At 40.1% G+C, this 24,755-nt stretch overlaps 3 protein-coding genes across 4 annotated transcripts in view; 2 read left to right on the top strand and 1 right to left on the bottom strand.

Moving 5' to 3' along the window:
- Positions 1-24,755, bottom strand: part of LOC145457410 (cilia- and flagella-associated protein 144-like) — a 203,074-nt gene that overhangs the window by 3,349 nt on the left and 174,970 nt on the right. The window contains exon 2 of the mRNA XM_080335632.1: positions 60-226. Coding sequence (XP_080191758.1) covers positions 60-192 — 133 coding nt within the window. The 5' untranslated portion in view covers positions 193-226. The remainder of the gene's footprint in view (positions 1-59; positions 227-24,755) is intronic.
- The window catches only part of LOC145457428 (uncharacterized), a 502,676-nt gene that overhangs the window by 335,815 nt on the left and 142,106 nt on the right, over positions 1-24,755 (top strand). The gene's annotated exons all lie outside the window — the stretch shown is intronic.
- The window catches only part of LOC145457166 (fizzy-related protein homolog), a 29,597-nt gene that overhangs the window by 1,737 nt on the left and 3,105 nt on the right, over positions 1-24,755 (top strand). The window contains exons 1-10 of one of the 2 annotated variants that reach the window (XM_080335345.1): positions 11,737-11,760; positions 12,820-13,018; positions 14,054-14,306; positions 18,518-18,648; positions 19,187-19,260; positions 19,795-19,929; positions 21,000-21,114; positions 21,784-22,011; positions 23,099-23,313; positions 24,331-24,538. In XM_080335345.1, the coding sequence (XP_080191471.1) occupies positions 12,947-13,018; positions 14,054-14,306; positions 18,518-18,648; positions 19,187-19,260; positions 19,795-19,929; positions 21,000-21,114; positions 21,784-22,011; positions 23,099-23,313; positions 24,331-24,538 (1,431 nt within the window). In that variant the 5' untranslated portion in view covers positions 11,737-11,760; positions 12,820-12,946. Of the gene's footprint in view, positions 1-11,736; positions 11,761-12,819; positions 13,019-14,053; positions 14,307-18,517; positions 18,649-19,186; positions 19,261-19,794; positions 19,930-20,999; positions 21,115-21,783; positions 22,012-23,098; positions 23,314-24,330; positions 24,539-24,755 lie in introns of those variants that run through there. The other variant, XM_080335338.1, reaches the window with a different exon arrangement.

Raw genomic sequence — 24,755 nt, 5'->3', positions numbered from 1 at the left:
GTTAGCAAACATCAACGCTTCAAGTAATTCTGAGAATGTCACACTGACAATGCACTTACTTTTCTTGTATGGGTTCACGCTGTAATTCGTGTAAAGCTTTTGATTGCGAACCTCCTTCCTGATCGTCTCACACAGGATGTCATTTTGATGAACGATATTGACTGGCTCTTTCTCGCGTGGTTGCTTCGCCATTGATGATTATTCTACTTTCTAAACCTACGCTTCTGTAAGACATGATAAGATTAAGTTTTATTAGGTACATGTGTTATTGGCTCGGACATGGGCGAAGCAGGTGAAAGCAGTGAGTTGGTATGGTAGGGTCCGACAAAATTTATCGTTATTCGTACCAGGATGTTTTTCCATACACTGAAACAGGAATACAGGAATATCTTATTGACCGTGGAAATGTCGGATTTGTGAACCCCATTGACGTTACGGAGTCTTATAAAACAGAATAGGACCCAGTGAAAGGCATTAGGGCAAATTGGATGTCAAATTAAAAGACCAGACTTGGTCTTTCGACATCCCCCTTTCATCTGTTCATTACATCGCATCGTGTCTACATATGGCATGTACGATGTACGTACATGTACATTCATAGGCGCCGACTTTTATTTTTTTACGAGGTGGCGAATTTGCAGATTAAAAGAGCGATTTCGGCGGCATCCGTGCATTCTCCGATTTACGTTCGCGAAGTATCATTAAATCTAGCTCAGCACAAAGAAAATTTCAAGATTTATTAAAATCTCTCAAAATTTGGGAGTCATTTCGTTAGTTCAATTTGCATGTCGCCAGCCGCCAACAAATACTAATTGAATTACTTGTTGACGGCCGGACAAATTTCCTTCTACGGCCGCAGGTTGGCCGCCCTGGGCTAGAATTAATTCCACTTCCGGGCGCATGCCGCGATCGCGGCGATCTTGTCAATAGGAATCCACTGTCTACCAAATGCCTAATAGTTTAAAATTCGATATTATTGTTCTCGATACGAGTACATCCAATAATCAAGTTTATCGGAATATAGAAGGCTCCCCCGTACAAACGAATCGAATAAGTTCAGAATTTGTGCCACCCAGTATCTCGTGATGCATCAATATTTGACATGGCCTATTGCACGTTAATAGCGAAAGGAAGACTGAAAATGACATTCTGCGACAATATCGGAGTACGAATATATCAAGCAGACAACAAGAAATATAGATGATGACAAATGAGAAAGCGTGTATCCTAAATAGTATAGTGACGAATGGGTTTTGAGTCTGACACAGTATTGAGTAGCTTTCGTTGCGACAATTGCTTTCTCATTATATCGGTGTTTACGCTGTATTGCTGCATTTTCCGATTCATGTCACTCGCAAAGCCTTGCTAGAGAAACGAATATGCGCAGAAATGAATTCCAATCTGCAGGCACACACCAACACACCCTCCAATTTCGCGCTCCGATTACCAAGACAATCACGAAGCTAGCTAGCTCAAGAATGGTTTTGTAAACGAATATTGGCACAAATAATTTGGATTTTAGAGAAGCATAACGTCTAATCGGGCGCCTAGTCGGGAGAGGAGATCTAGGATGGTGCTTCTCAGCGCACGCTAGGCGCGTAGTGAGTCGGAAGATTAGAGGGCTAGGATTTTTTCAAATTTACCAATATAGCATCAATTCAATTAGGGTTAAGTACATGTGTAAATGGCGATCATATAATCTCTTCGTATTGACGATTTTAGGCGTATGATAAGCTTGCCAAAGAGTCGGGGACTGCTGTCAATCAGAGAGTCCCTGATCGCTGGCGAACAATTAAATACGCGCGCGTATTACGCAGTCTCGGCGACAGTTTTCGCAAATCAAAATGTCCGAACTTGATGGCACCGATTTCAAACCGTTGTCGTCTTTCAGAACTCAAGCCGTGATACACGTCTTCTGATCGTTACGTTAAAGTATTAGCGGGAATCAATTACGCACGTTCAAGTCTGTTTGTATAGCGATTCGATGTTATTCAGTTTTGCGATGTCGCCTTTTAATCAATATGACATATCAAACAATCACTAATTAGCGTCAACTCGACCACATTGTCAACAAACCAGCGAGAGATAGGAGCCAAAGCATGCTTAAGCCCGAGACGCGATAGTTAGGCCAGCAATGATATCGTGCACGGCAGGCCGAAGCCGCCAATGCAGATGCGATTGCGCAGGCAAGCTATGATATAGTGTGAACTGAGCCTATTGCAGATGCGATTGTTCAAGCCTGCGGTATCAGGCTTGTTCGAGACGCGATAAAGCAGGCTAGCGACGAATGCCACGCGCACGGGAATGAATGACCTAATTTCGCGACCATCTCAGCGGGAGGTCATCACAGACTCTTGTCGCTAATTGACAACACGTTTATCCCAAATCAGCCGCGCGGAACTCTGATAACACAATTATTGAATTGCAACTGAATATTATAGTTAGAATGATCATTTCAAAATGACGGGGTTTCGCGTGTCAAATAGGGAAATTCGACTTCCGAAACCACCGTGGCTACGCGCCTGGCACACGCGCGTATCGAAATCGAAGACGTCTCTAACGAGGTCGCATCGATTCGCCTGATTACTAACTACTGGTCACAAATCACTTGCGCGTTCGAGCATTTTGTACGAGGTGGCCGCCACCTCGTAAATATGGTCACGAGGTGGCTGCGCCACCTCGTAACCTCGTAAGTCGGCGAGTATGTGTACATGTGTGTCTAATGAGCGAATGAAAATAATAAAACTGCTGATTGATTGCGTGAGCCATCTTTGTAATTTTTGTCATAACGGAGTTTTATCCTCTCTAGTCGCGCAGTTGGTAGATTTTAGATATTCGCTGTATGATTGAGAATACCACAGCTCTGCCATTTCTGTGGTTACTAATATACACCGTTAGCTCGTACAAGTAGATTGGCCAGTACTACCCAGTGTGGATTGAAACTTTTCTAATCGTGAATATCGACACTAATGCATTGCTATTGGGCAACCTGATATCTGGTAATGTTGGAGCGTGGGCGAAGGCGACGAGCATGCAAACCGCACAGATGCCCCACCTTCACGGATTAAGGATTTGGAAATTTTATACTCTTCAAATAAAATATCAAATCATTACAACTCTGCGGCGGTTGCTGACATGAGTGGCGAATATAAATCTGAAAGGGGCGACAATTGTTATATCTATTATTTCCTCGATATTTTAATCTCCCATTGGTCACGCGCTGTATTAGCATAGATTCTTAGGTATAGCAGGTAGAACCAAAATTGTAGTGGGTTCGACAAATTGTCAGCGATGACTTGATAAGCAAATGGCGTCACAATTCTCAAAAATTTGTCCTCTTATGATGCAGACTCATATCAATCAAAATATAAAAATACATGTAATTACTTTTCCATGTAATCGTATAATCAAAATCGACTACCGCGAGAGTTGCAGTGAAATCACAATTGCATTCGAATGTTTCGTAAGTAATCATAAGCGATGAGCTTATAGTAGACGTCCTGTGTCTGATCATGACCCGTATGGTGTTCTTCATCAATTTTCGCTGGTATGAAGTGCATATGTCAAGTTCCGTCTGATCTCGATACCCGATTGGAATCGACTCAACTCGATTTTACCTAACCCGACTGGATGGATGACTGTTGAATGATTTTTCCAGCACTCTTTTGTTCTGGCATCGCCATTTAATCTCATTGTATTGGTCAAACAACTAAAGTACTATTATCCATTGTTTAGATAATCATTCCTAGCTGCTATTTTGTGCTAACCCGTAATTCTGTACAGGGATTCAAGCTGCTATTGGAAAATAAGGTACGGAGAATCATATGGTTCATGAGATCTCAGAGATAATTCGTTCAAATTCATGTCTCGTGCTTGGTGCCACAGTACACCAATTACTAGTTTCTTTATGTGAAATGCATTTCCGCATTTCGGAAATGTTTAAGTTACAAAACCGTAACCAAAGTTTACTACGCATGAAATTCAATCGAGAAGCTTTTATTGAAATAGCAGTATGAAGTGATTGTTTGTTGGAATATTTCGTCCCAAAAATTATATCTCAGATCTTCAAATTGATTATTACAGCAATAAAAACTAGAGTTACGGCAGCGGTTTAAGCCAAACATCTTTTAAAACTCACCTGTTATATATAAACAGAAGCCTTTACAATGTTACTTTATTCGAAACCGGTGGAATTATGTGAAAATTGTCTACATATCTTCGAAAGACCATGTTGAAGTGAGAGTTCGATTTTAAGAAGAAATAGCTGACGTATATTTATACGGATACATCCACGTAATTTTTAGATATCGACAATTGCAACACGCAGGTTATATATCAATTAATTCAGGGCGAGCAACTTATTGAACCTGATACGTACAGCATAGAATCTGGTGGGTTGGATCACTGGAGAAAACGTATAATTAAAATGACACGACCAGACGGAATTACCTTGACCTATGACCTCACGATGGGTTGTTTGTTTGTGGTACTCATGGTGTTTGTCGACTACAATGGTCATTTACACCAAGCAGATTTTCTTTATTTTTGATTCCGTAGCTGCCGATTTGTAGCACGGCCTACTTCTAGGCTTTTTTAAGACGCTTACGCGGATTAGATGGCGAGGAGGAGCCTTGTTGGTTTAGTCGTCTGATTTTTCGATGGGTAGGGTGGCGGTAAGTGCACCGACCGCAATTCAGGTCACTCCGTTGGTAATGAAGAAACCGTAATACGAGCAGTCGACTCGGCTACATAATGCCCTGTATTATTGATTAGAATGAGGGGAAGGTCAAGCAATTGGTACTAGTGATGAGCGGATATTGATTTCTGAGAATCCGAATCCATCCGGCACCTTGAGTCTCTGAGGAACTATCCGTCCGAATTAGAACAATATATATCATCAAAATATCAATGCGAATCCGAGAAATCTCGTTCAGAATCCGAATTGAATAACTTTTCGAAGAATCCCATTACACTTGCACAGCTGAGCTAAGATACATTTAGTCTTTACAAAGGCTAAACCTAGAGTTGGTTGATTTATATTTGTTGGACCTTTTACAGGCCAAATTTAGAGTGCTACCAGTCCTATCACAAGGGGTACACGGTCCGTTTTGATTGTTGAGCTGACGATTTTTTTCTTCCGACTTCAAATCAAAAAGTCACGTCTGGTCAAAACTATCCAAAAATATCCGAAGCAAAGTTACAACTATCCGAAAATATTCGGAACAAAATCTGCAATAGAATCCGAACACGATCCGACTGTCTCCAAATTGTGCTAAATCCGTTCCGAATCATATCCTAATCCGCACGATGCTCGCTGATTGTTACTATACGCAGCTCAGGCTACCGGGAACGGCTCTTTGTGATCTACTGTAACGGGAAAGAGTACAAGTACAAATTGTTTCTTTAATACTCGAGTATGTGACGGGCGGTACTAAACTCGAATGTTGCTTTCAGAACTACATTCATTACAGTAGAATTTATTAACTCGAAGACTTTTCGTGTGCCCCGCCTTATCGAGAGATATCAAGAGTTCATATTATGAAGGGCACACGAAAAGTCTTCGAGGTAATAAATTCTACTGCAATGAATGCGTAGTCCTGAAAGCAATATCAATGTTTCTTTAATGAAGGTAATAGCTTAAAATTGCACTATGCACTGCGCTTCATTGAACCAAAATATGGAAAATTGAGATATGTCATATGCCTCTGCAGGTGATCTTGATCAGACAGACGATAAATGCATTGTTTCAAACATATGCGCCTCAAATTAATTTTATTTCAAACACAATCCTAACCAGAGAAGATAAGTGGACGCCATGCAGTGATTATTATCGTTACTAGGGCTGGGCATAATGATTCGAGTACTCGAATCTGAATCGAGTAGTAATTTTAATGATTCGAGTCGAGTAGTAAAATACGATTTTTTCGAGTACTGAAATTATACGCTCCTCGCCGCTGAAAGTTAATTCATCAACAAGAATTATAGTTTCTATACTAATTCTCACAGACGAAGCCTTGAAACCTTGACTGGTCGTAACTTAGAATACAATACATATAGTACAAAGCTACAAACGTTACTGGGAATAACGCATTTCTGAAGTCATGATCATTCCACAGCATTGCCACCCAGTGAAATGAAATCAGTGAGGTCAAAAGATACCTAGCTCTCTTTAATATGATGGATAACGGACAGTATATTCTTTGTGGTGGCATAAAAGGTACACATTTGTTCTTTGAAGTACTATATTCGGTTATGACGTCATAATAAGTGATACTCGATTACTCGACTCGACTCGAAGCAGAATACGTGATTCAGAATCGAATCACCCGGGTACTCGATTTTGCCCAGCCCTAATCGTTACTACCGCATACCGTCTACTTCGGGATCGAATTCATACGAAACGACGTCTAAACTAAGCATTTACAAAACCAGCATAGAACACACAATGTCCAGTGTCCGCATTCTACCGTATACTACATTTAATTTTTTCGTTTGAGTTGGTTGAAAAGCTGATTCGATCCGTGCGAATGCAAGGCAATAGACGCAAAAAGAAGGGTCCGCGAAACGAACACAATGGGTGAAGATACGATTCCAGATGAATTTTGACGCTAAGTTAGCGAGCAAGACTAAAGCACGTATATAAAATAATGAGTGGTTTTGTCGATTAATTAATTGGAGAAGAAGTTGCTTTTCTATGCGTTGCAGCTGTTCATCCAGAAAAACACACCAGCGATTATTTAAGTTTCTTGACGGTCTTGGAATATTGTTTCGCTGCGTCCGCTATCTGCTATTATAATAAGATTTCTTGATATTGCAGTAGAGTGATGAAACTATTACTAACGTAAATATAGCCTACGCAATGTTGATAGGTAGGCTTACACCAGAGGTCTCAAACTCAAATGTGCTCGCGGGTCAATTTCCTAGTTTTGAAGACGCTGCGGGCCGCAGCATCAACAATCGGGATATTCAATGGCCTTGGTTGACGGGACCTTGCATACAGGCATTCCACAAACATCGTGGAAATGGAATTTACTATTGTACTATTGACGCTTGACACGAAAAAAAATCACATTTTCCAACATTTGAAGAAAATTGTTTTGTGCCGGGCAGAATTTTTTTAATTATTGAGTTATAGACATCATGCGATAGAATATTTTAAAATCTAATGAATATTGATCTGATATCAGAGCATTTGAGCGGTATAGCCTAATCCGGGTTTTGATATAGCCGTGATAAGTATAGGCTATTGTTACTGTCATTGCCGTGTGGCGAGATAGCGCAGTGGTATAATCCGCGGCTGGAACACCAATGGGTGCGGGTTCGAGTCCGACCGGGGTCGACTTCCGAATTCCGATATCTAAGTGTTGGAGGTTTACCTAGGCTCCTCCTCGCCACTTCATCCGCGTCAGCGGTGTCTTACAAAAAGCCTAGAGGTGGGCCGTGCTATAAGTCGGCAGTTACGGAAAATAACAAGAATATCGGCCTGGTGTAAATGACCATAGTAGTCGACAAACACCATGAATACCCCAAAACAGACTGTCATTGCCATCGCCAAACTCAAATTAAATAAGCATAAAATTTTGCCTTCGATATATCAATAGCAACTTGAATATAATCATTATTGAGCCATAAAATAGCAATGCTTCTTAACCTTTTAGCGATCGTACCCCTTGTGCGCCCAATAAGATTTCTCGTATCCCGTGTCCATTTTCAACACAATTTCGGATGGTACCTATATTAAAATCAGAAAGCCCATTCACAAAATCGCGCGTATCGCGAAGACTATTTTCCAGTTGAATAAATTGGCAAAGAAAATATTCCACAGCATATAGGCCTACAAATTCTGCAATGCATCTCGTACACCCTGATGTGGTGCTTCGTACCACGATAGGGTCTACGGACCCTGGTTAAGAACCCCTGGAATAGAAATGTCCAATAGGCGAAGAATTAGTTGGTGTTACAGCTGTAGAGCGTACTACTACCTTACTCGCCACCGATAATAAAATGGGCGAAGAGAACAAACAACATGCAGCATATGTAACCAAATGTAACCAACTATACGTCACGGGGGTCACAGAATATCAATGATTGCCATACTGACCTGATTAGATAGCTATATACCTTACGCAACGCAAGCTACGACCTTTTGATATATTACTATTCCCCATGACAGTTTCATAAAGATTGTTGCATCCCTAGGATTACCAAGTCACCATTCCGAGTCGCAAGTCCTCCGATTTCAGCGTTTGACCCGACTAAACTCGAGTCATTTTTATTTAATCACCCAGCCAATACGAAATCGAGTAATTTTACGACAAGGTCGCACCAAACCCAATCACAATTTTCAGTCACGAATCATCAACGGGTCACCTTTTATCATCATGACCTAGAAATGTGACGTAATACCTGATCTTCTACGTCATGGTAGCTTTTTAAGGTGATGCCATATTGATGTTTGTTAAGATTTCAGTGATTTTTATATTAGTTTTAGCGTGAACTTTGAGTTGGCACTTGAAGATATTGTTGAATACTTAAAATTCTCAGTTGCCGTCGCGGGCCGCATGCGGCCCGCGTGTTTGAGACCTCTGGCTTACACGATACGCGCCTATCGTCGTAATTTGTATCTACCGCTGAGAGCGATTTAATTGTTAATAAATTTATTTCATGCAGCCTACTTGTGATTACATAACCGCCCGATGTGAGATGAGCTTGGATTCCGATTCCGACTTTCAGTGAAACTAGATGGGGATTAATATGTATTAGGGATGGTGTGAACCTCTGAAAGGTTCAGGTTCGTGTGAACCCGAACCTTTTTTTAAAGGTTCTGTGTGAACACGAACGTGAACCTCATGACGTCACGTGACATCGACGTCATATTGCTAATTCCAACCCTATCTTTCAATGATGTGATAGCCTATATTAATGTACACGATACCTACCGACGACTCGGGCCACATAATGCCACATTTCCGAAGTACATATTGGTGTTTTAAACGTCGCTGAGGGTGGAGATAATAAAGTTAGCTGATCCGAAAGAATGCTAATCGTGTGATTAAATACTGCTAATCGTGACGCATGAAGTTGGAGAAGGTTACGCGCGATGGTTAGTCGCGGTGTCCCGAGTTTTCAATCAAGTGTATCTGTTGCATCAAAATGCGAAAATGCGTTATACATAGGCTGCGAGTTGGTGAATGAATCAATCTCCGCAATCTCCATCATAAAGCAGCCGCCTGCTAATGACGATACTGTCATTGTAACAGGTAGAATTATCATCATCGCGAAATGAAACTCATGTCCAATTCGTACGGTACCGCTAAGAAACGGATATTGCTTTGCAATGACGGGTGGGAATACATAATTCGTTGATTGTTTAGTGAAGCCATAACCTAGGAGACAATCGGCACGGTCATTATCCGGAATAATTAGACGTAGGAATGGTACGCAGTTTCTATAGATAACTAAAAATCTACATTGTTCCAGTTTGTTAAATCATGAGATTAACACTAACTTTATGCGCCGCGATCAACCGGTTTCCTTAATCCTGGGTTGAGAAATCCTGACGAACGCGCTAATCAACTTTATTGCTAATCCAACTTTATTATCTTCACCGTAAATGTATCAACTGAGGCAATTAAAGGATATAATACTCCCATATAATCAATATCTTCCGTCGCTTTGCCAACAATTCCGACGAGGACTTACCTGGGAAGATAAACTTAGGCCTAACGGTCGAGACCAGACCGGACAATGTATTCGGCGTCAGAGTATCGCTACATTGATATTGAGCTGAGTGTAAAACAGGTTTCTAAACTCGCTACAAATATTACCCTATTAACAAGTTATACACTATACACCAGTGGCCAACCCCTCAATCACATGGATTTGGTTTTATTGATGCAGTCAAGATATGAAGTCAAGATTGACCCCGTACTCCTGCTACATTTTTTTCATCAGAAAACGATATCAATTTCATTGATTGGTTGAATAAGCATCATTCGCTGACTACGTATATTGCTCGTGATGTTTTTGAATGCGGGTCAAACTCACAACAGAGAGTCACTAAATATTCACCAACGGAAACCTGGATATTTCGAGCAAACTTTTGTAACAAAGCAAGTAAAACATTTGAGATTGTCAAGGTGCATGCTCGTTAAGTGTTGATTTTTAATGCTGCCAGCGCCGTGTATAGAGTGGCCCGCAGTTGAAATGCAATAAATATGAACTAAAGATGTTGTAATGAAGTGAAAAGTGTAATATATGAAAAAGGTTCACAGTGTAGAACCTACCAAGGTTCTGTTGTGAACGCGAACCTCTAAATTTCCGAGGTTCACACACAGAACGCGAACGTGAACCTCACGTTCACACCATCCCTAATATGTATACATGCCGTAGAATTGGCTATACAGACTTTTCCCGTGAAATTATTATTTTCAAAGCCAAATTCAGAATTAAATTTCAAATTTAAACCTTGAATTCGTTTGCTATCGCATAGGCTACAAATCTAGGCAAACATCCGGCAATTACTCATATTCTTCGAACAGTCACATGAAAATTAGGGTCAGTCCTAAAATTTCAGGAATTGTTACAATCCCAATTTAAGAACTGCAAGTATGGATATAGTAATCTATAGTATGAGTAGCGAATGTAAATGTAAACATTCGATAATATGTTTATATGCGATAGTATGGGCGAGTTCGTAACAGCTGGATACGAATCGTCGGTTCTCAAAATCGAACTCCGGATCCGGGTCAAAATCCATTTCCCCATGTCGCATTTGATTTAGAAATACATATGACGATACAGAAGTGCCAACCTGGGAATTTACTGTAAACAAAAATGATCTATTTAAGATTCTGCCCCGTGAGCATCGTTCACACGTTTATTCATATGTCTTGCGATTACCCTTAATTTAAAATGATGATGATATCTCCATTTTCTTGGTTAGTAGTTATGGTAACTAATGGTTATGTACATACATAAAACTTACAACATTCTGATCATGATACACAACGCATTTACGGATAATTGTATGCTAGTATAAAAATAAATCGAAACAGAATGTTACGTCATGCTGATGATTGCGACGCACGACCGCTCATCCGATTAATGGGTTCATTATTCAGGTTTTTATTACTTGGAATTAATTAGGAATCAACCATACCTAGGCAGTCACGCAGATACAAAAATCTATTACTGTGATAATATATAACTGATGACTTAGCTCTCAATGTTGAACTAGTGTAGCTTGCCTGACAGGTAACAGGTTTACAGCGTCCATTCCATTGAAGAGTAAATGCTACTGCGACATAAATACTCAAAATGCGACAAGATATCAAATACCTCACTCGTGATAACAAGCCTCTAAACACAATGCTGTACGACAAATGACAGCCACTCAAACATGCTGTGACATCGACTTTCAGTATACAAACAATGATTTCATAGACGCCGTTTACGTATCCAAGGCCGTTGCTATATCCAGCGTTGGCATGCGTGACGGCTCCGTCAACCAATCATCTTCGACCTTAGCGTTTTCAAAATATTACGTATGATCCAGCCGTTTGTACGTCACAGATAGTTGCCTCCCAGAATGCATTTCTCGGGCTATGGACTTGGTGGCTTTCACAACGACTTGAATATCGTCTAAAGCTGTTTGGCTTAATTGAATTTTGTGTCATCGTTGTGTAGTCAACGAACGCGTGCAGTAAAGAGTCCTTTATATTTCCAACGCGAGTCGCGTGAATTTATTTCTAATCGCCAGTAAGTATGCTGAATGCAGTGGTGGGCAGATGGCGAGTCAGTGTTATTAGGTCAAACTCATTCAGACTGCGCGGGGATCCAGAAAGAAATTGAAGTGACATTTTTCAAGGAAGACAATAGCAAAGTAGCAATCCTAGTATATCGACTGTTAACTCTAAAAACGTTCCGTAAAAGTTAGGCTTTTCATCATATCGCAATCTAGTGGTGTTGTGATTTGATGAAAGCTTTATTTATATAAAATTATGATTGGTGGCAACCATCATATGCAGCTGCTTCACAAGTATTTTTTAATCTACTGGTACCCAGAGTGGAATTGGTGGCAACGTCCTGGGCAACTTTCTGTTTAATTACTTAATTAGGTATCCTATGCGAGAAACCCTTCTGCGTGACGCGCAACTCATTGACGAAAAAAACATATAGCCCACTGTCTTGAGTGTTTCCAGTCTATAACTTGTATACCATTCGGGAGTTGACGGATGCCATCTCATTTCTTGCCAAATAGGTGTGATATGGTACCTTGAGATCTGACAAGGGACGAATAATAATCCCTATGTCTCGACTAGAACTCGTTCGCACACTGTCTTGATACTATTGAAATGACCGTGTCCATATAATTCAATTTACGAGACATTAGTAATTACTAGGATGATAAAATTGATAGTTCGAAATTATTAGAATTTCGGAATTTCCTTGTGTCTAACAAATCCTCGTCTAGTTTTTTATGATTTTAAAAATAAAGTGACTTGGTTATTTATCGGATTGAAATGATGTCGCCAGTTAATTCTATGGTCTATAATTTGTGTGATGCTTCAATGCCAAGCTTGTGATTGAATATTTTCGGAAATTCGGCTATATTGTGGTTTCACCATTTTCTGAATTAGGCCTATATCGCTATAAGCTTGAGGATTTGATATGCATTGCTGGCATGTAAATCGACATAATTACCTAATGTCACATCGTCCAATTCAAAGTTTGTAAAGTTCACTGCAGTTTTCTATAACTGCCATTGCAGCTTCACAACATATCAATTGTGTATATATACATTAATCTTATTTTTAGATCTTCCACTACCATTACTTGCTGAACTGCTTGCTGATCTCGAAATATTGGCTACGGCTTTTTCATATTATCAAGAGAACGCCTTTTCTCTTGCTTACGTATTGGAAATACACATAAAATTGAAAGAATGGATCAGAAATTTGAAAGGAGACTTCTGAAACAGCAGAATGGTCAGAATTTCTTCTCTCCGTCATGTTCAGTAAGTATCTGAGTTTGTATGGAAATAAGCATATAATTATATGTCTTATTCGACTTGCTAAAATCATCTTTCCGATGCCATTTGTGATTAGAATTTGGCAATAATGAAAAGTAACTTATAAGCCTACGAAGCAGATTCATGCATTTCATACTTTATAAATTTGACACCTCCCTTCAGGTACGGTACCTATACTACCAAATCAGTTATTTGTAAGTCAGTGCTGTTGTTTGAATTTCATATAGATATAGTAGAGCAGTTGACTAATCATTCTGTTTTGATACTATAATCTGTGACATTATCTGAAGCGTCAGTATTAATCATCTAAGCGAGAGTTACTTTCGGTATACCTTTTAATAGTATCGTTGTGTATTATGACGATGCAGAAGCTGACTGCATATGAAATTCGCTTACTGATGTCATTAATCACTTAATGCTTATCAATCAATTCACTGCATGCACTGTCCGGGCTGTGCCTTTCGCTAAGTAATTTACTGTTTGCCCTGTATGATATACCGATACATTTAACAGTGCCGGCTTCTTTTAATTGAATACAAGTTGGATTAATTTAGAAGATAAATTTTCCATTCGATATATCATTTTACTTTGCATTGTCAGATGTCACACCATTGTCGCAAATTCAAAACAGACAAAGAGAACAACCATTCAACTGTAACTAACTCACATATAGACAGCAAAAATGATGCATTATTATTGTCTGTGAATTGGTAATGAATACTAATATGTGATCGATATCCAATTGGTAGGCTTTCATGTATAGCAGTTAAAACACTGGAAAGTATGCTAGCCGAATTATTCAAAATCTGAACTCTCACTGATCGACTGGGATAATGCAGTTGCAAAATCATGGCAAATTTGGTTCATAGGTTATACATGTAAATAAGTCAGGTTACTCTGATGACCTGTATTATTGGCTGTATAGGCCTACTTTCTGTGCTTGCATCCCATTTTTGTCTGTACGCCGTACGGTATGAAGATATATTACCTCGCTTCGCTTCAGATAGTTTAATTTTTTAGCCGTCTATTTCACCTACTGCAAACCGCAATCAGCCTCGTTCAATGACTGCGTCGCCAGGCGGACTTACCCCCACCAAGGATCGCTGCGGCGATCGTTTCATCCCAAGTCGAGCGGGTGCAAGATGGCACATTGACTTCAATTTAATTTCGGAAAATTCTGCTGGGAAAAGCAAGGTCAACAACAGCCAGTCACAGCAAGAAGGTTCACCAACTCCAAACCGGAAAAACAAAGACTCCAACGAAAATAACAAAGGTATATATGTTATATCAGGGGCGGCCAACCCGTGGCCCGGGAGGTTATTTTCGAATTAGTTAGGCTATATTATCGAAAATGAATTGCTCTGATTGTGAACTTGCAAGGCCAACCAGAATTTTGATTAGTCTGGCTGCGACACTTGGGATGTTGATGACTACAATATCAGTTCCGACTCATTGCCTGATCCAAGTCTATTCACATTTTTAGTAAATCGTCGTACATTACAATAAAATAGAATAATAGCAAAATTTTTCTTCACGCTTCGCACCATTTCATTGTCACTCGATTTCTGGCTTGGCACCCAGTCCTGAAAATGGAAAAACGCCTAATTTACCCTGGAATTGAGTCTAAAGATATTCGAAATTACGAGAACGTCTTTTTGCGTTTGCGCTCGCAGAAAGATCGTCGACGATGAAACGTAGGCACAAAAAGATTGTCGCATATTATCGGTAACCTTCGATATCGATACGTCCAGATGCCGAATAGTCCTGTCCTTGTAAACTGTGCCCAGCGGGTGGTAGGCTATACAGTAGACCTGCAATATACTGAAGTAACAACATTCAAGACCTCGTTCATTTATGAACTTTGAAAAAAATTTCGCGCTTGGCGTGGCTAGTGGCTGGTGCACTCACTCGTCAATTGCATGTGGCCCTTTAGCCAAAAAGGTTGGCCAGGGCCACCGCTGCGTTATATGGTCTACATCAGGCATGTCAAGCTGTATTTGGGTCGTGGGTCCAAAGGCCTGTAGAGTAGTTTTTTAGTTGAGTGCAGCAAACCTAATATGATGTTCCCCATATATGGGTATAAGTTGCATTCTTTTGCATGTGCTAATGTCAAGATTAAGAAAGGTCAGCAAAAGAAGAATAAGTTGAAGCAGTGTTACTTGGGTCATTCGCTGCAATTGATCCCCAGATCAGGGATTTTGTCGCTAGGCAGCGATGCCAATTATCCCACCCAAGTGTGAAGTGTTATATATTATCAGTATATGCATGTGAGACACATTTATTTGTAGTCTACATTTAAATTTAAGAGGGCGGTGAAGCAGAGTACTGTTAGTTAAGGGGACCACCAAAGACACAAGATTTAAAATTACTACTCTATACCCTTCAACATCATTGTATTTGTATAGGCCTACAGATTTCAACAGTGAGTTCATATTAAGGTTTATTTACCTGAAGAACATTCTCTTTGTGTGGAGTATTCACGATTTCTTCCTGTCGTTATCTTATTCATACACTGCTTGTTACATATTGGTAGTTTTTTGGTTTTCCTAGCCTACTATGTCACAAACAATGGCTTGGCCTGCTGTTACGCTGTAAAGTGGTCACTGGGAATCGTTCATAACTGTAATTTGACCACATAGAACAACCAATTGATAATTCAATTTAGGCTTTTAATGTCTTTAACCTTGCATGACCTCGAGTCTATGACTGTTTCATAGAGCTGTTAATGATCTACTTATATTATGAACAAATTACTTTGTTGAATTGATGTCTCATTACTGCAGCTTGAATAAGTGCTGTGATTTTGAACCTTCCTAATGCGAAGGATGTCATCTAATTTCTAGATCTGCTAGGAGGATTAATCATAAGTCTTTGACAATAATTTCAACTTTACTTCTGAAAACATCGAGCATTATAGGCTACATAACAGTGTCTAAAAAACGTTGCATAACAAATTAACTCAATTGCAACCCCTAGAAGCGAATCTATTGAACCAAAAAGTTTTGGATTTTTGGAAATTCTGTAACTATAGTCTATTAATCCACATGACGCTCTTGACATCTATAGTAGCGTTGGGACCCCGGGAAATCCCGATCGCGGGATTTGATGCAATCCCGATCCAGGGATTAATATGAATGAAGTCCCGGGATTTGTAAACATCATCTAGCAAGGCTTACGCAGCGCCATCTCTTTTATTTTTGTGATAAAGCAGTGTCACAAACTCGGCGGATTGTCTAAAACAGTGGTCTCAAACTCGCGGCCCGCTTCAGCATTTTCCTTTTTCAAGTATTCGACAATATTTAACTGGAAAATATCTTATTTCGGATTTGAGAACTTATCATTCCCTCTAAAACCACTCCAAAAATCTGAATTCTATCACATGTCAAATACCCGCTAGCTGCCAAATTCTAATGCGACAGCTCTGACGATGACATGATGCATATATATGTCTTCTCGCATGGTGTCTAACTGTCTTTAACTCATTATATCGCCAATTTATGCCAAGCACAACAATATTTTTAATAAAATATTTAAAAATATGATTTTTTCATGAATATTACAATAGTGAATCACATTTTCACAAAGTGTATGGAATGCCAGTCTGCAAGGTCCGTCAAATAAGGCCTACTTGGAAATACATATTATATCCCTATTTCAGGGGTGGTCAACCTGCGGCCGTAGAAAGAAATTTGTGCAGCCGTGGACACGTAATTCAATTCGTATCTGTTAGCAGGTGTCGACATCCAATTTGTGAATTTACGAATGGACTCCCGAATTATTGATAGCTGGTAGCTAGATTTTAATAAATCTTGAAATTTTCTTCGCGTCATGCGCGATGCAATGCGGCTTCATTTTCAGATTTTAATATAGTATGGCCCTTTGCAATTAGAGCCCCACATTACAGATTCGAACAGCAGAGGGAAATGATGCGCCTCATATAGGAATACAAACTCCGAATCGCGCACTCCTCTCTATACGGACAATCCTGATGGGAGGTCAGGAAATAACAGCATTCAACATAGTGACTATTAACAAATGGCTCACCCGAAGGCCCTAAAATTTTGAAAACACCCCATCCATCAACTCTACCGGTGAATCTGATCACACGGGCTGAGGAAAGATTGATATTTTTTAAGCAATATCACATCCATGTGGACTAAGAAAGGATAAATGTTTGATGGTAATATGTAAAACTACGAATATCAACCATGAAATTCATTAGTAAATGTGGAAATGTTTTCTCGCTTCTTGCGACAATGTACAGACCCATAACATGAACAGTGACCACTCGCGATTTTGGTGCGTATACCAAGCCCATATGTTTAAATAGATAAGTCCGGAGATCAGCAGAAATGAACGTAGACATCCCAATATGCGCATTAGCTGTCCAGCTAGCTCATTACGACTATGCCCTGGAATGCGGCCGTATACTCCGTATTTGATGCTGTGGCCCGCCGCGTCATCAGAAACTACGAAATTGGCTTGCAAGCAAATTTGAGTCTGAGACCCCTGGTCTAAACGATGATACTCTTGATGCTCTGATGTTTTTGCGTCAATAAAAATGTTGTTTGTGTAGCTTGTATGTGTATTTTACTACTTTTCTAATCCCGGGATTGAGAAGCGAGAATCCCGGGGAATCCCGATCCCGGGATTTCAAATTTGATCCCGAAGTCCCAACCCTAATTTACAGTCCCACATGCCTGCTTCGCAGCCGGGATATCACCTGCACACTTGAATGTATCATTGTTTGCATTTCACGATTGGCTGCCATGACTTGTCTCAACCCACCAGCTGCTAGACATTGCCTTTGTTTGTATTTGAGAATGTGATGTAGGCTGTTTAAGCGTTTGTAAACAAGAGTGTAGGACTTGAATCAAGCACTACTACCACTAGTTCTAGTACTACCTGTACCTGTAGCCTACTATAAAAGTCAAGTCACTGTACTCTAACTGCAGTGTGCATACTATCTAGGTCAGATGTAATTTCTATATTCCAATATAGCATAGGTCCCTTCCGCAGTAATGGACATTTTCGAAGTGTTTTCATTGTAGTAAGCACAATATTGTTATTGCATCCTTGGTAAAGGCTAGCCATTTTGATTTTAGACTACTCAACCTTATATTCCTCCAGTAATTTGAATTTTATCAAGCCTACATGGTAGTTCATGGATCTATAGCTATTGCCAATACATTTGATTTTTCTACATGGTATCTTAGCAACACTGTTGACTGTTCTGAATTATTGACAATAGTATTGTCACATGCTGAAGTTACCTTGTCTTATTTGCAAAATAATATGGGGCATGAAGCAATAACTCCCACTCTTATGCAAATTGTCTCTGGAATAAAGTCTCTTGTACATACAACCCATTTCCGCTGTGTATTCAGGTTTATGTTGACCTGAATACTGCATTGTTTATGCATTTTAGTAAGTGTCATTTGCAAATGAATTAACAAGTCCCAATAATTTCATTATTCTGTTTAGATAACCTGATGTATCAATGCCTCTTGAAGAACGAATTACTTGGAGCCGAAATACAGCGAATCAAGGACTGCCAATCAGAAGATAGAAGAATCATGGGGAGCCCGTGCTCCGAAAAGAAAAATTTATTTAAAGTACGACAATTAGCAAGAACGTGATTTCTGTTCGAAACTATCCCACACAAACCGTTGATGATTAATTTTATTGATTCATTGCAGGCTCTAATTCTTGTGAGCACTTGATAATAGCATGCATCCCATTTCCGCTTGTAATATTAGATGCATGCAAGCTCGTCTCCGAATGGTGAGACTACATTGTAGTCACTCTTCTGTATTTGAATGGGATATCGTAACGCATCAACATCTTATATGATGCAGTGTTAAAGTGCTAAAGGAAAGATATCTCTCTGCATGCACTTGTGAAAAAAACGACCTCATTCGTTTCCAAAAACATCGCAAACAATAATCGCAATTAATGGACCTTCCGTTGCGCTTCACTCTGAACTCGATAAACAAAAGATAACAGCAGTTTATTTACCCACCCCTGCCCCAAAACTGGAATGTCGAGATTTCTCAGCTTAATATGTAGGCCTAGGCTACTTTTTACTTATTTCAATTGGTAATATTCGAGCTGTTTGATTTTGAGTAAAATCGATATCATGTTCTTTTACAGTACTCAGTTCGAATGAAGCGAGCCGAATCCACGGAATCATCGCCTTATTCTATTTCACCGGTCGGGATGAAAAGGTATGTTGTGCTAGTATTCCGTTCTTAATTTTGTATTTTCGTATCCAAATCCAGATTGTTATCTGGCCTTCAAATCTGGATCATGTCTGTATTAGGTTGCTTCTGAATGTCATACAAGAAAATATCACGTGATCAACAGAAATGATGGATCCTCAGATCTAAGTCCTGACTCTTTGTGGTCTCCGATACCAGTTGATGAAAAATCGCTACATGATTCAGGATAATTTAAAATCTTAATCCAGAATATTATTGCTTTGACTGGCTTCAGACACTGACGAGTATTAGTTTTGTAACGGCAACCTACCTCCTACTGCAGACTCTTCCAAGCCAAAGGTTTTCTAAAAGTCATCTAGTGAACATCAAATATTGTGCTATTTCCAGACTCTGGTTTAGCCTGAGATACCATCGTCGAATGGTATGGGGATGCATTATATTGGGATTAACCATAGTCGCATCACTGCCGCGGATCGTGTGTTGAACCTCGCTGAGAATTTATCGTTTGTCAATCCGTAACTTTGTGTTCTGGCTTTTTAGTCAGCGGTTATTACGGTCACCTCGTAAGCCCATGCGAAAAATTTCGAAAATTCCGTTCAAAGTCCTCGATGCTCCCGAATTGCAAGACGACTTCTACCTCAATCTTGTCGACTGGTCTTCGTCAAATATTTTAAGGTGAGATTTGAGATATACTTTACGTATCGGCCGTGATTGGTGCTACCAACAGAGTGCTACTCCCCAGATACCTTTCACGCCGCTCCATTATCAAGGATGGTCGCAACGATTCAAGTATCCAAATTTAAAAGTTCTTGTCGCCAAGAGTTTTTGTTAACGACAAATGTAGTTTCAATACTTTGCTGCCACCGCCATATCCTTGAAACCTCATTTGGTCATATCATGGATAGAGCCAAAACGTGCAGCACAAGGCTACGAGGATATTTATGGAAACAAAACATTGCCGTGATCAGCCCAGAGCATTGTCACGGAGCACGATGAATTATCACGGTCAGGAAGTGCGAATTTTTTTCTTTTTTTACTCAACATTGTTATTCCGTGTGGCTGCAAATCTGTACCTGTTTAAACTGTCGAAGTCTGTCATACTACTATTATGAGGTCATGATGAAAGACATTCGAATGCTCTATTAAAGTCGGAGCTTGATACTTGAACTCCGAATCAAACAACACTAATTTGTCTCTTTATGGATCCTAATGAATTTCTACAATCTACATTGCATATTTAAGCAAGCTTATCAGGTGTGTTCGCAACTCTTGTTCGATCGGTGTTAATTTCAGACAACATTCCCTTTACTTTTATAGTTTCTAAAGCCGAATTACTTCCTATTTAGATTCTAGCAAGCAGAAAGTAGTTTCTCGATAGATTTCTTGTTATTTTAATGTGTCCCAGCAGCCATCCTGTAGTCTTCTATGACATGACATAGCGCCCTAAAATTCATTTTACTTTGTGAATTTTTTTTCATAAAGAAATTGATTTACTTTTGACCATCACAGTAACATACTTGGTCAAAGTTTTTTTGAACCTAATTACATGCTACATCTTCAATTCTTTGTCTTGCAGAAATTCATTTGAATGCATTAAGATACAAATTCGCTTGAATAACAAGTGTGCTGGGGAGCAGGATTCTATCACATTTCCTAGCCCATCCAATTCAGCTCGCTCGTTTGACGCCATATGTATGGTATGCTTTGTTTGATGCGGCCTTTAACTTTTTGTGTTTTTCTTCCAGCGTTGGTTTAGGATCATGTGTTTACCTGTGGAGCGCTCACACGAGTCAAGTCACGAGATTGTGCGATTTATCGGCAGACGGAGACTCAGTGACTTCCGTCAATTGGAATGATAGAGTGAGTTTAATTTGAAGTACTTTTTTAGAACGAGTGACTGTCGTGTGATACCTGTTCGGCGAATGTAAGCGTATATTGGCATTGCTAGCATATGAGACTGCATGCGTCAATTTGACATTGCAACTTAGGCTATCCGGTTCCCATTTCTCCGAGTAAAACGCCACATTGCATCAGAGATGAGAACAGATTTAATTGTGAAATAGGAGATGGTTATGGATTTGAAAAACTCTGATGCTCTTCAATTTAGAGCAGACCTAGTGGGCAGTCGTGATTCTGGCCATATCTGCCAAAAATTTTTCAGGAATTTCCTGCGATCTTGTGGGGAGAGTGAGCACTGCTCCGCTCTCAAGATCAAATAAAAAAGGGGCGCGTAAAAATTGGAGGATATTGTTACTCAGTGGTTTACTCCTGAAAATTCAAACTTTGCCTCCATATAGGGATTAACGTATCGTGTGAAATACTGTTGCATTTTCCAGGCTTTGGAATGGGTTATGGATTTGTTTAGTCCTTAATCATGACTGTGTAACTTGATGATTTTTGCTATCATTTTCAAACCAGCATTTTAATAATAATAGGTATTACATTTTTACTGCGCAATTCACCAAGTGACAAATTCTCTGTTAACCGTAGAGTCGGAATTTTGGAACCGATATTTCGTTTTGTTTCCAGGGTAACTTGGTCGCCGTGGGTACGCATAAAGGCTACGTCCAAGTGTGGGACGTGGCGGCCAGCAAGCAGGTCAACCAGCTGGTAGGTCACAGTGCGAGGGTCGGGGCACTCGCTTGGAACGCCGAGCAGTTGTCATCGGGTAGTAGGGACCGTTTCATCCTGCAGCGCGATGTCAGGTCTGCCAGCTCGGGGAGTGCGGACCGGAAGCTCATGGGTCATAAACAAGAGGTGAGTCTAATTTTGGTGTCCTGTCGTGAATGATTTCCGTCCCTATTTTTATCAGGAATAGCATGTAAATTTTTTGTGTTCTTCTGATAAGTAACTTCGCATCGATGATTTATTCACTAATAGCCTTGTGAGTGACTGAAATCAGCAGCTAGTGTCCGTAATACCGCCAATCAAATTCGAAATGCTTTGTTTGTGTGATGCAACAGTGACATACGAGATAGCGAAGCAAAAATGATGGTCTGGAATATAGCTTGATAATAACTAGAGCCCGACCGATATCGGATTTCAGCCGCTGCTAATAAAAGCAATAACTAGCAGCTTCACCGCTATATTTGATATAGGCTTGTCAAAAGATATGGCAACTAGCTGCAGGCGCATTTCTGAAACTACAAAGCATGAACAGGTTTACAGCCATTGATATGCTTTGGCATGAAATGCACCAGAAATGCCGAGTCTTGGCACCTGTATGCCATATACCAATATTCCCAGAGTTGATTAGAGCTGATTATGTAGGCCTACATCGGTTAGTTTTAACTGATATAAAATGGAGTTATTGTTTTGTTTATTACTTAAGTAATGTAGGCTTCCTAGAATAGAATGCCTTGTGTTTTGTTCTGAGAGGAGTCTAGTGCTGTATCTAGCAATTACCATAGTTTGTCTCAAGCATCCCGCTGGTCGCTGCATCAAATGTGCTCGCGGAAAGGTTTTGTGGGGGCTGCAACCCGCCTATCACACATTTTAGAATTGAAATTCGTATTCTATTTTTAAAATTTTGATGGAACTGACATTGAGATTGTCATTGCCAGTATGACATTGGAGTGATCAAAATGTTACGGATTGGCTAATTGCAGTGACCAAAATAATGCATTTGTTGTTAATTATTATTTGGTTTTGCGTTCCGCCCAATTGAATTGAGACATGTAAAAATTAATTTTAATTGATTACGCGATAGGCCCCTATGAAAAAGTGTAGTTCGTGAAGGAGTGGGCGCGAGATATTCGAAACCCACATACGGGGTCTCCAACTGGAAAAGGTTGGAAACTTGCCGGTCTGACGCTTGTTTTGTAACCCGTGACGTACTTTGCAGGTGTGCGGTCTGAAATGGTCCCCGGACAGACAGCATCTGGCCTCGGGCGGCAACGACAACAAGCTGCTGGTCTGGTCGGCAAGCTCCGGTTGCGGTTCGTCTAGCATCGTGCAACCCATGCAGACGTACTCTGAGCATTCTGCAGCAGTGAAGGCGATCGCGTGGTCCCCACATCAGCACGGGCTTTTGGCTTCGGGAGGGGGTACCGCAGACAGGTGGGTGACGTTGCATGTTTGGAGAGGGGAGGTGGTCAGTACGGCATGGCACACGAATCTGAATTGAGTATTGATTCTAGTGATTCGAGTCGAGTAGTAGGAGATGATGTTTTCGAGCACTGAAATTATAAGCTCCTTGTCACTAAAAGAGTTATTTATTTATCAATGAAATTATAGCTTAGATACTATTATCCGTTATTGAAGCACTAAAACCTCGATTGATCGTATCGCAGCATACGAAACATGCATTACAAAGCTACACATGTGGAAATAACATCTCTGTGAAGTCGAGATCAGCCCAATGTTTTATCACAAAGTGCAATGAAACAGGCACTAGGGTGAGTGAAAAATGGAAAATTCTGACTTTGTAAAAGGACATTTGATAAGTGGTGCCAAATATCAAAAAAATAATTTGTATAATAATTTTGGGCTTGTGCGCCCTCTAATGGTCATGCGATTTCTCCGAACGAGCCAAAATTAGCTAATTTCGCTATATTGATATCCGCTTACACTAGAAGCTGATTTTTGGCTTAAAAGATGCAGAAGCAACAAGTTTCTATGTCGCTTCCACAAAACTTTGTTTTAAAACTAAACAGAGAAAAGCAGTTGGCCAAAAGCGTGTTGTTCTTTCTAGTGTAAGCGGTTATCAATAGATAGCGAAATTAGCTATTTTTGGCTCATTTGGTCAAATTGGACGACCACTAAAGGGTGCACAAGCCCAAAATTATGATAGAAATTATTTTTTTGATATTTTGCACCAAAAAAACAAGTTTTCATTTTGAAATTCCAAATTTTCCATTTTTACTCCACCCTGATAGGCCCGTGTCGAACAAATATCAAATTATCATTGATGTGACGTAGAACAAGCACTATGTTGTTTGTCGTTGCATAAAAGGACACTTGAATGTGGGGCTGGCGGTACTAAACTTGAATATTGCTTTCAGTACTGCATTCACTGCATTAGAGTTTATTGGCTAGTGCTAGTGTGTCAATTTAAAACTAACTTTGTCCTTCTAGACGCATCCGATTCTGGAACACTCTGACACAACAGCCATTGCAATGCGTCGACACCGGCTCCCAGGTCTGCAACCTGGCGTGGTCGAAGCACGCCAACGAACTGGTGTCCACGCACGGATACAGCCAGAATCAGATTTTGTTATGGAAATATCCGTCATTAACGCAAGTTGCCAAGCTGACCGGACATTCCTTCAGGGTTTTGTATTTGGTGAGTGATTGTGCGGTTTGTGATGTGTTAGGGAAGGGTGAATGTTTGCGTTCTATTTGGTTCTGACCAGGGTTGTAACCAAGTCGCAAGGTTCCGAGTCACAAGTCAATTTCACTTTTATAGTTTTGACTCTCGAGAGTAAAGTTGAGTCATTATCAATTCATCACCGAGTAAAGTCCGAGTCCAAGTAAGCTAGTCTCAAGTATTATGACTCGAG

Source organism: Botryllus schlosseri, chromosome 2, assembly GCF_051294905.1.
Source record: "Botryllus schlosseri isolate E-star chromosome 2, Bs_hap1, whole genome shotgun sequence".
Taxonomy (NCBI): domain Eukaryota; kingdom Metazoa; phylum Chordata; class Ascidiacea; order Stolidobranchia; family Styelidae; genus Botryllus; species Botryllus schlosseri.
This window is presented reverse-complemented; position numbering and strand designations above follow the sequence as displayed.